Source organism: Elgaria multicarinata, chromosome 8 (genome assembly GCF_023053635.1).
Source record: "Elgaria multicarinata webbii isolate HBS135686 ecotype San Diego chromosome 8, rElgMul1.1.pri, whole genome shotgun sequence".
NCBI classification, from domain to species: Eukaryota; Metazoa; Chordata; class Lepidosauria; order Squamata; family Anguidae; genus Elgaria; species Elgaria multicarinata.
Genome location: NC_086178.1, coordinates 84,836,339 through 84,848,681, shown reverse-complemented (window position 1 = coordinate 84,848,681; position 12,343 = coordinate 84,836,339). Strand labels below are relative to the sequence as shown.

At 43.2% G+C, this 12,343-nt stretch overlaps 1 protein-coding gene across 3 annotated transcripts in view; it reads right to left on the bottom strand.

Moving 5' to 3' along the window:
- Window positions 1-869: 869 nt before the first annotated feature.
- LIPA (lipase A, lysosomal acid type) overlaps window positions 870-12,343 on the bottom strand; it is a 48,120-nt gene continuing 36,646 nt past the window's right edge. For all 3 annotated transcript variants that reach the window (XM_063132913.1, XM_063132912.1, XM_063132911.1), the window contains exons 7-10: window positions 8,617-8,763; window positions 6,365-6,436; window positions 4,931-5,002; window positions 870-3,067 (exon numbers count right to left, since the gene is read on the bottom strand). In XM_063132913.1, the coding sequence (XP_062988983.1) occupies window positions 2,834-3,067; window positions 4,931-5,002; window positions 6,365-6,436; window positions 8,617-8,763 (525 nt within the window). In that variant the 3' untranslated portion in view covers window positions 870-2,833. The remainder of the gene's footprint in view (window positions 3,068-4,930; window positions 5,003-6,364; window positions 6,437-8,616; window positions 8,764-12,343) is intronic.

Sequence of the window (12,343 nt, the reverse complement as noted above, 5' to 3'; positions counted from 1 at the left end):
ATGACTGGCTTGGTCATAATCATGAACCAACCTATTCTAGTGGGGAAGCAACCCAATTTAACAGACACAACAGAACTAGTTCTTTATGGAGCCTATAATGTATATTGGTTTGTGTATGAAAATAAGCAGAAAGAACAGGTTCTAGAACAGCCTCTAACTTGGTCTCCAGATGTGTTAGACTAGAACTCCCATTACGTTAGCAAAGAATGATGGGAATTGCAATCAAACACATCTGGAAGGGGGCAGATTGGGGGCCCATGTTCGACCGGCACAATGCTACCAGCAATAGTATTCCTGTTTATAACTGCAGTCCTAAAGCATTTTCAGGCATTTCAGCTGCATAAGCACAACCCTAAGGCCATGTCTGTTATTTTTATCTCATCCTATGGAAGAATTTCCCCCACCTGTAATTCCTGCTGCATCAGTAACTTCGCTACCTTCACCCTTACCCCCAAAACATTGTTTGGATAAGATGGGATTTCTTCCCATGCACTAGGAAGATGATCAGAAGCAATTGTCTGTCGTCCAAGGAAAGACCTTTCAAGAAAAATTCTAGCAGCTATGGAACATCCCTTGTTTCAATTATGTTTTTTGTTGAATTGATTTTCTCTAACGGCATGGACAAATATTGTGTATATTGCTTCACTGTGTGCTTTCTTACAATTATCTGCAAACTAAGCTCTCCAATTTTGTTTACGATTTTGTTTTACTTGTGCCTGCGGGTAGCGCAAGATAGCTTGTAATCGAGATTCAAAAAGGGGCATCAGATACAAATAAAGGGTGTCATATTTAGGGCAGGTGGTTAGAATAAGATATGCTATTGTGGATAAAACATAAGACTAAGACTCTAAAACACACCACACAGTAAGTTATTTTAAAAAATTATTTTTTATTCAATCATTTCTTTTGAGCATGGGCGGTTCCCATTTCCAGATGTTAATTTCAGTGCAGACATTAGAAAAGTTAATTTTAGTACAGACATTAGAAAAGTTAAGTCAGAGCACAGGCACCGTATAATTGACAGAACCTCTTTGGTACTCGTCAGCGGATCTACACATTGCAGTCAGTTCATCAGTGCAGAAAAACAGGCATGTACATTTAAGAACACAAACTGCAAAGCCAAGAACTGCTAAAGGGAATGTTTTCTTTTAACCATTTTGTATGGGCCTGTGAAGTTACAGAAGTGGAATTTCCCGTAAGTTCTGAAATGTAGTTAAAAATTAAAAAGCAAAATCATTTACAGCAGCTCCATTCTGAGATTTCCTCAGTTTAAACATATATTTTCGTAACTCTCGTGTGATATAGAAGGAAGCCCTAACATGTTTGTAGGGTCTGAGACATTAAGGTTGTACTCTTTTAAGTATAGGAAGTTTCAATGAACATGTTAAGGGTTGGGCCATAGGACTTCAGCCATGGGACGCTGCCTTCTTCAGAGTTAGACCATTGTTCCATCTAATCTAGTGAAGTTGATACTGACCAGCAGCAGCTGCCCAGGGTTTCAGACAAAGATCTTTAGCAGCCAGACCCAGACCTGCCAGGAATTGAACCTGGCACCTTCTACATATCAGCCATGTGCACTATCACTGACTTACGGCCCCCAGCATTCTCCTAAGTGCTCAGAACTCGCATTCCAGTAACAAAGGACTTAAGTTTAAACAAGTTTTATTTTTAAAAAATTCAATAGACTTAATTTCCAGGTAAAATGTGTGCTACGGTCAAGATGCTATTCTTTTCACTTAGTGCTGCATGCCATGTGCTTCCAAGAGTCACAGCTGCACCATCTTGGAACAGCAACCATATCTTCAAGATGTATGAAAAAGGTAACATTGGAAGAGGAACACATGCATCTCGTTCCAGAGCTATGACAAGATCTTAGATGACGGAGCTATATGCACATTTTCTTTGAAACAGATATATTTCTTCTTCCAGTACCACATCTTAAGGCAGCTTCCCCCAATCTAGCGACCTCCAGATGTTTTTGATTGGTCCCTGACCATTGGTTATGTTGGCTGGGGCTAGTGTGAGTTGTAGTCCAGCATATCTGGATAACACCAGGTTGGGGAAGGCATGCATTTTAATTCCTGATCACACAGAGCTGTCTTCTAAAAAAAAAAAAAAAATGAAATCAGCTTGGTTTTTGCTTCAATCACAAGGGGGTAGCTAGTTTCAGAGGGGCTCCAGAAATACGCTTCAGAATGAGCAGGCTACAAGCTCCAAAGATGAAGAGTCCTACAGGAATCCTAGGCTGTACAAATCTCCAGCAAGAATATTAACCACTGGAGTGTGCCGTCTTCTTGAAATGTGCCCAGTCAGCCCACGTTATACAAACTATGCAGGCTGCCACTGGGGTTATCGACGCTTGACAAATATGGGAAAATAATCAACCATGCTTTTAAAAATAGCTTTCACAACATCAAGGTCACAGATGCAAGCAGGGCTTTCACTTCTTCTCCCTGCTGCCTGCTCCCCACTCGTCCCAACATCGGAATTGAGAATATCAGCTTTACTTTCAGATTTTATTATATATAAAAGCCATGTGAAATTAGAGGTAAGGCATTTTATTTTCTCCAAGCTACTGTGATCGGAGACCTCTTACACTGCATTTCAACCCCGCCATTAAAGCTGTATGGATGTAGATGCTTATGAGCAGTGCAAAAATTCCATTTCCTGAGGTATTGCTATACCATATGTAGAGAGATTAATAATACTGCATGAATTTAAGGACAGGAATCTTTTCCAAGGTGATTTTTTTTAAAGCCGCATGCCCTAAAGCAACTGTACTGGATTCCTGAAGAAATACTTTGGGACCACAGCTCCGAAGTACCCCAAAGCCTTACTGATATTTCCGCATGAATGCAATGATTTCTTTGTACATGCGCTGTGGGGCATCGATGCCCCAGACGAAATCTAGATGTTCCCATTCAGGGATAACTTTGTGGTAAACTAAGTTCAAGACCTGAGTCACCAACAGGGCAACATCCTTGGGATCTGCAAGCCAGTCGTGACCGCCGGTCCAGAGTGCCGTCGGGACAGTCATCTTTTTTACCTGATAGAAAGGCGGCGTTGGCTAAAAGGGAGAGAAGACAACTGTGTAAAAGCTATTTAAACACTGCAAAGACTTCCTGATAGACCAGTCTCCGGAGTAAGACAACACAGTGCCAGGGGTGGAGGAGGGTCAAGTCAGAATCCCAAGGGTCCCGTGTTAGTCAGAAAGAAACAGTATCGGAGGATACAGTAACGCTCAGAGGATGGCAACAAAGGAGAGGGCTTTTTGGTGGTGGCCCCCTGACTGTGGAATGATCTCCCCAATGAGGCTCGCCTGGCGCCAACCCTGTTATCTTTCAGGCACCAGGTCAAGACTTTTCTCTTCTCCCAGGCATTTAACAGTATTTAACAACGCTAACTTTGTTTTTTAACGGACACCAGAACTGTTGTTTTTAAATGGATACTGTTGTTTTTATGTTTTTGATGGTTTAAAATTTTGTATACTTTTAATGTTTACTGTTTTTAACTTTTGTAAACCCCCCAGAGAGCTTCAGCTATGGGGCGGTATATAAATGTAATAAATAAATAAAATAAATTTGACACACCCCTCACCCCATGTTTGCTACAACAGAGGGATGAACTGCTTGTTACACACAACAGTGAGTAATGATGCCACAATGGGCTCTTTTTACCCCAATCAGCACAATTATAAGTGAAGAAGCAGGGGACACCGATTACACTGCTTCAAACCAGTGGGCCATGCACAGTCCTAGAAAATATATCCATTTCTAATATTATTGCAGGGCAATGAGTGGCTGCATGAATATCATAGGCATTTGCTGGATAATGCCTGTAATATGATGTACGACAAGAAATACACACTCCTTCCTTCTTTCCACCCCGTACATGATTGGCTATTTTTATTTAATGTTCAACTGGATGAATGCTCCCGCCATGTACTGTTGAGCAAATGGAGCACTCTTTGAGCTACCAATCAAAACACATAGTACAGCTACGCTTCCTCCATCTTTCCCCTCCTTGTCTGTCCTTCTGTGATAAGGAAAAAAAAATGTAAGAAATGGTGGGAAAACATGGGAGGGCTACAAATGGCAGATGACAATATTTGGACCATCCATCAATTTTTTTTCTGTGATTGAGGTAGAGCAACTGCACAATAAAAGCCTCATCTGGAAGCTCCAAAGAGTCTTGTCCGCACCCTAAAGACTAACACATGTATTCAGGCATAAGCATTCATGGACTAGAGTCCACTTTGACAAGATGCATGAACTGTTATCCTAAGCTTCAGGTGTGTGTTGGGGGGAGGGGAACGAGGAGTGAAACAGAGAGGTCAGAGGGAAATGAAATGCAGAAAGTACAGTGACAAATGTGTCATTATCACTAGCCAGCAGAGGGTGCTAAGCTGACAATTTTGAAATTTAAGGAAGCAGGCAGGCAAATGGGAAAACTGAAACAACCCGCAGTCACTGAATCTGAGCCCACACCTCTCTACATTTTTAAAATGGGAGGGAGGGAGGAGGAACAACAGGATTAGCCAGTGCTGCAGCTCCCTGGCAGGTATTTCCACAATCACATAACTTCGTGCTCTATACATACTGTGCCATTTTCAAGTTATGAGAAGAGATGCATTAGATTAAATGCGGCTGCAGAACACACAGTCCTATCAGCCCACAGAAAATGTTCTGATAAAATCAATCTAGGGCAACACCATCTCACACCCACCCCTTAAACATGAGCAACTTTATTTCAGCCAATTAAAATTAGATAAACAGCAGCCTTTGTAAGCAAGGCAAGGCATTATCAGGTTGTACCCTGGGTTAAAAACACACACACCCAAAACACAGATCTGTAGTTTAACCAGATGGAACTGAATTACAATGACAGAACCAAGATGGTCTGGTGACTTAAGCAGGGTGAAAATTCTTACCTGGTTATAGTGAGCTATGTTTTCTTTCTTGCTCCCCCAATCAAAGGCTTTGAGCTCCCCGGACTTCACAGCCTGAAAAACAATTATGCCACACTTACTAGTGTGTATTGATTCACAAAACTGTATCATGGCACCATGATAGGCAGGAACTGCAGACACCTGAATATTCATGCTGTAATTCAGGCTATCCATGACAAATTACTAGCCACCTTTTTTAAAAAAACAGAATAACAATGAGGCATAGGATAGATAGAGTCAACTGAAAGCAACAGATACTTTATTAGTACTTTTTGTGCTTTCCCTATAACTCTCATCAACCTAAGTCTCCCATCTTATTTAATGTCCTGAAAAAGATGGGAGAACTGTGCCACCAAGTACAAGTCCTTAGACTGGAAAACCAGTTTTTAAATATTATAACTGAGGGCACAATTCTAAGCAGGTTTACTTAAATGTCCTACTGAATTCAACTGATGCCAGATGGATCTGGTCCTTTATAACTCCCAGTTCATTGACTTAGTGTAATTGTTTAGGACTGCAACCTAACAGGGCAATCCTAGGTATGAAGGAAGAACCATCAAGTTCAACTGGACTTCTTCCCAGGAAAGTGCTTAAAGGCTTGCAGGGCTGAGCTACCGAAATAGAGTTAGAAAAGAACCATCCAGCCGCTCCACTTTCCCAAAGGCAGTGGCTGTACTCATGAGCGCATCCTGTAAAATCCACCCAGAGAGCATTGCAAGCATCATGTGCACCCGTGCCAGCAGGCCAATTGCTTACACCATGCTACGACGCTACCTATCACAGAGAGCGAAACCCCCAACCCGTATCCTGCAAGGCTTCAGACCTGTGAAAAACTTGTGAATGGGCAGAGTTTCCTTCTGTACATAGTGGCATTAGCTAGACATGTCAAAGTCATGTCATGCCCATCTTTGCAGGGTTGTTGTGATGAAGCGATACAGAAGCCACCAGCAACCACATTCAAGGCAATGTGCTCCAAATCACAATAGTGCTTGCTTGCTTTATGCTACCAAGACACAGAACCACTCCAAACCACTCATGAACACCCAAAAGTATCCAATACTACAGAAATGTAGCAGTCAGCATTCCACATACAAAGGGACTATGTGATCAACAAGAATACTGGATGTTCCTGCAGTACCCCAGCTTCATGGTTTTTACACACACACACACACACACACACACACACACACACACACACACAAATTCAATAGCCTCATGTTTAAATTCTTCATCATAAAAACATCCTATTTGTGTTGAAAAAGATATAGAGGCCAGGTTACTGAATTCCATTCCCTCCCAATCGTAATGCTTAATTTTATTCTTAACACCCTATTCATTGGAATATAACCACACATTCAACATTTTTAAATCAATGCACCAAGCATCGTTAAATCTGATTGAGGATTTAGGGTGTACCTGACTCCAGTGAAGCATATTTTGTACAGATGTTCCAGCTGGACAGTGTGTTGAATATACGTCTACTCGAGTCTGTAATACATAGCAAGATTATTAGCTGAATTTATCAAAAAGCATTTCACTTTCTTTTTTACATTTGGTTTGTTTGAATAGGCAAGTGCACCAGAGCTTAATGTTTGCATATCATGCAGCTAGTTTCCTTATTTTTAGAAAAGCATTAATTACTGACACCCCTTTAGGGAGACCGATTTGATACTCCGAGCTAGCCACGATTCTCAATATTAGTTCACCAGCTGTGAGATTAGTTTAAGAGCAAGACATTGCAATAAAAACTGCCCCATTTTACACTTTACATGTTATTTTGTGAAATCCTACATGTTTACTCAGATGTTAAGTCCTACTATTTCAATGGGGCTTACTCCAGGTTGCTGAACATAGGATTGCATCCTTAAATTCTACTTTTCATGATACAGTACAACTAATTTCAGATGCGACAATTAACTATTTACAAAGTTTTATTTATTTATTTAATTCCTATATTGCGCAATAGCCAAGCTCCCTGGGTGGTTCACAAAAATTAAAACCATAAGGAACAGCATAAAATATGAAACATGGAAGCTTAAAGCTACAATATAAAAGCATAAACAGAATAAAACAGAGCAGCAATGCAGAGATATAAAACACAGATTTAGAACAGCAGAGCTAATAGACTAGGATGCTAAAATACTGTGAAAAGGAAAAGGTCTTATGCCCATCCTGGTTTGGCATCATGCCCAGTTGTTAGCCGTGGTTAAGAGCACTCCTAAATTCTAAATAGGAACTGTGAAGTGGATTTCAGGAACACTCTTAAGCATGGTAGTACTTGAACCTGGGTGGCAGGAAAGGAGTGCATAATACAGTGGTCTGCTCCTGATCCATAAGGCATAGTGAAATTGTTTGCTTTTTGCACCAGCCCTTATCAGTCCTCTTAGTGTGACATACTAGCTACAAGCATTCAAAGTCTGAACTATCACATACAGCTCACTTCTATTAATTTTGAGATGTTGTATACCATGCACTGATGTACCCTTTTTTTAAAAAATGCCATTTAATAACCATGGATAGTGGGGAGGGGAGATAGACAAGGCAAAAATCAATAACTTTTGTTATACACAGTAATCACTATATATCATATTTATTATATATAGTGTGTGCTATAAGTAGTAGGAGCTTTCATTCGTTTCATAGGTAGCTATTTAGTACCATGACAATCACAGAACTGTAACAAGGGAAAGAAATGTATGGGGCTACAGATGACATATAGGCAATCAGGTCTTTTCCCAGACTCCAAAAGTAATGGGATTAGAGTTCAAGCTCATTGGATCCAGGATAAGGTAAGATAGTGGTCCAGAGGTGTGGTCTACGGGTTGCATATGGTCCAGCACGCCATCTCTGCCATCTTCCCAGACCACCCTACATCTGCCTCGGTGGTGGCATTGCCTAGGAAAGGAAAGGAACCTCTCGTGCAAGCACTGAGTCATTACTGACTCTTGGAGGGACGCCAGCTTTCACTGATGTTTTCTTGGCAGGCCTTACAGCGGGGTGGTTTGACGTTGTCTTCCCCGGCTGTTATTACCTTTCCCCCAGCTAACTGGGTACTCATTTTACTGACCTTGGGAGGATGGAAGGCTGAGTCAACCCAAGCCGGCTGCCTGAGAACCAGCTTCCGCTGGGATCGAACTCAGGCCGTGGGGAGAGTTTCAGCTGCAGAAACTGCTGCTTTACCACTCTGCTCCACACGAGGCATTGCCTACTCCTTGCTTATCTCCAATCTCTGCTGACATAAGCAAGGGATTCCCCAGATGTGCAAGGAAGTCCAAGGCCCACTGGCACCACACACTGCAGGCCCCGGGGCCAAAGACATTGCACACTTTCATCTCCATGCAAGTGCACTATTTTCAAAATGTACCCCTGGCACATGGCCTTGCCTCCATCCCTCAATAGGCAACCTGGTGCCTTGCAAATATTTTGGACTACAGCTCCCAGAAGCCCTAACCAGCATGGCCAACTGTCAGTGATTATGAGAGGCGTGGTCCAAAACTTCTGGAAGGCATCAGGCTGCCAGCCCCTGCTTAATCTATACAATTTAAGAGCTGCAGCTGAATGCCTATGTAACATTCATTATAAAGGCACACACACACACACACACACACACAGAGTTTTTTTAGATCCAGCTCCTCTCTGCCCATTTGTTAGACGGTCGGAAAACTTACCATATTTAGGTTGTTCTCATTAAACCCACATATCAGAAAGAAAACGTTGCCACAGAGTTCATCTAGTAGCATATGGTCACACAAATGGGTAGCAAGCCATCTTAAAATTTTGTTCTGGGGGAAAAATTGCTTCGTTCCGAAGAGCTCCTGCCAAAACAAAAACATTAATATATGGGTCATTTTTCTAGAAAGTTTGTTTTCCTAGGGATGCTTCCAACAATATCAAGTAGCAAAACATCACCAAAAATAACATGAGAAACTTCTCCTCCGCCATGTAGCACAGAAGTAGCAGCAGACCAATTCCTAATCTTAAACTACTTTTAATAGGGGGAGAAAGAAAGAAAAAGAACATCTCAGTCGCTTTTAAATTATTTTAAATATCCCAAGAGTGCCACCCATAGCAAGTGTTAAAGTGATGGAGCACCCGGGCCTTTTCCCTCCACCCAGTAAAACAAACGAACAACACAATCATTTCCTGCTCTTTAACTCAAAAGAAACACGTAGAAGGCTTTGTAGCAACAGCAACACTTTCTAACTGTATGCAATAAATCCAAAACGCAGGAAGGGGCAAAACAGGGTTATTACAGAGTGACATGGCACAACATATGCAGTCCAATCTTACGTTATGACTAAACCGTCATATGGTATACAAGCTTCCTTTGGCTTCTGAGTCTTTGCATTATTGTGTAATTTGCCACAGGGAGGATTTCTGCTGTGTCATACTGTCGAAGCTGGACTCCAGTAAAGCCAAGCTGCGGTAATATTCAGCACCTCTTAAAAAAAAAGAATCAGCAATACTCGCTCATATCTTACATGCACAGTCATGCAGAAGGGCCCTGCACCTGCTCTGGCCCTGGGATACAGACACTACAGCTACAGCCATCCACAATACAGGCGAGTTACACCCTGGCATGACAACCAACTTGAAACTGAGGTCCTTCCAGAGCGGTTCAGGAAGAAGCCCTGTTGCAGGGGCATAATGCCAGAGGGAACCCAAACACACAAGACACAAAAGACTCGCTTTTGTGGCAAATGCAGCTTTTAGGGCAAGGGAAGGCCTGTGGGCACATTTGGCAATTTGAGAAACTGTCCTGGGCACCACCACAAAATGGCTGCCATGAAAGGTATGGCAAAGGATGAGTAAGTGCCCTGAAGACTGACCATTCCTTTGAACCACAGTTTTCAACAACAAAAGACTCCTATTTCATAGCAATCACAACTGTGGGTAAGAAAAAGTGTTTTTAAAAAGTGGGAGAGCAGGACATCTTTGTGGGTGCCACGAAAAGTGGCTGGAGGCACACGAGTTCATAGGTACCACATGCCCACCCCTGCCTTAAGCCCCTTGGCCAGGCTACCAAATATCCAGCAGCCATATGGGCACGTCTGCACCTTTTACAAAGCAGCCATAATTCAGCAGTCCCGCGGTAACTTCAGCAGGTACTGTACTTCTGTATTGTTTGCACGGCTACTCCATTGAGGATTAAGCTGCTGTTGTGTCTCTTGACTCCATCCCCATGCAGAGAATACCAGTTCCTATTTCTGTTTGAAATAGGAACTCTTGCCTGTTTCTACAAAGGAGAAAAGGTGTAGCGCAGCAGAGTACCAAGAGTGATCTGTGAACCACAAAACCCCAGGCCAAATATCCCTTTGCCACAAATTCATAAGGAGGCTTTAAGCAATCTACTGTCGTGGAATTTTAGCTGGTTCTTTTACTATGCCCCTAGGTATAGGAAAATGGCCTATCATCCTTAGCTATAGTTCATGGCTTCCTGTTCTTTTAAAACTTATTTTTAATGCTGCAATTGCTTTTAGAATTAAGTTGATGCTGAAACTATGTGACAAAACAGGCGTTGTCCACCCCGGCCGTCAAAGGGTGGAAGACGTCTGCAAGAAAAGATAACCAAGAAAATAACAGATAGAGATGTTTTGCTGTTTTTCTGTAACTGTGGTATCTTCTAGTCAGAGAAGCACTCATACTCTGTACATGCCTAAATGCTTGGCTTCTTATTGGTTGTTGCATTTTCAGAACTGTATTATGATTGGTGGGGAAGTTCTGCCATGGTATCTAAGGGGAACTAACCCTATAAATATGTTGACATTTCCTGAAATTATTGGGCAGTTTCCTCAGACTGCCACCTTGCAGCGCTGCTCGTAATAAACCTTCTAAAGAGAGAGAAATTGTGTCTTGAGAGTCTTTGACCACCACTCAGCGAACCACAGGAACCCGTGGTTTCGGGTTCCACCACACTACAATCTTTCATCCTCACCCTTCGTAACTAAGATGGCAAACTGCCATCTTGGCCCTGTGGGGAAGAAGAAGGACCGAGGGGACAGGAGCAAGCAGAAGTAACATCGGGGCCTGCTCCTGTTGGACTCTTCCCCCACCCCCACAGGGCAAACTGCCATCTTGGCCCTGTGGGGAAGAAGAAGGACCGAGGGGACAGGAGCAGGCAGAAGTAACATCCGGGCCTGCTCCTGTTGGGCTCTTCCCCACAGGGCAAACTGCCATCTTGGCCCTGTGGGGAAGAAGAAGGACCGAGGGGACAGGAGCAGGCAGAAGTAACATCCGGGCCTGCTCCTGTTGGACTCTTCCCCCAGCCCCACAGGGCAAACTGCCATCTTGGCCCTGTGGGGAAGAAGAAGGACCGAGGGGACAGGAGCAGGCAGAAGTAACATCGGGGCCTGCTCCTGTTGGACTCTTCCCCCACCCCCACAGGGCAAACTGCCATCTTGGCCCTGTGGGGAAGAAGAAGGACCGAGGGGACAGGAGCAGGCAGAAGTAACATCGAGGCCTGCTCCTGTTGGACTCTTCCCCCACCCCCACAGGGCAAACTGCCATCTTGGCCCTGTGGGGAAGAAGAAGGACCGAGGGGACAGGAGCAGGCAGAAGTAACATCCGGGCCTGCTCCTGTTGGACTCTTCCCCCACCCCCACAGGGCAAACTGCCATCTTGGCCCTGTGGGGAAGAAGAAGGACCGAGGGGACAGGAGCAGGCCGAAGTAACATCGGGGCCTGCTCCTGTTGGACTCTCTCTCTCTCTCTCTCTTTCTCTCTCCTCCCTCCCTCCTGGACTCCTTTTCCTTGTGTGTCATGTCTTTATTAGACTGTAAGCCTGAGGGCAGGGACTGTCTTTTTTGCTAAGTGTAAGCCGCTCCGAGAGCCTTTTTTGGCTAAGGAGCGGGGTATAAGTATGATAAATAAAATAAAAAATAAATTAAAAACTAGCAATCTGCAATACGGGGGTAATGCTGACCACCTTACTAGGCTGTTGCAATGATTACAGAGCAAATATATGTGGAACACTCTGGACTGTCAAAAAGCACTATATAAATTATTGAAAAATATATATGATTCTTACAGAACCATCAACACAGCCTATTTCAAGCATCAACAAACTGCAGGTCAATCTTCCAGCAGTACTTTAATGCTAAACTGTTGGCTCCTTAGGGTAAACCTGGAGGGGGCATGTTCCACACTCATGCCTGCCCTGCACTCAATTTTAAGTGAAACTGCACCCTACTATTATAGCAACAGTTTTAGTATTAGGAAGCTGAAGATGGCACTTGTCAAAACAATAAAGAGCAGCGTAGAGTATGCAATTCAAAAGGTACATGGGCATGAAAGGCAAGTGGAAACAGGACCTCTCGAAGAAGCTCTCAGCCCTGTGAATAAACATTCAATTTTCTATTTCTATACATACATGCCTTAACAGGCAGGATCTCATTAG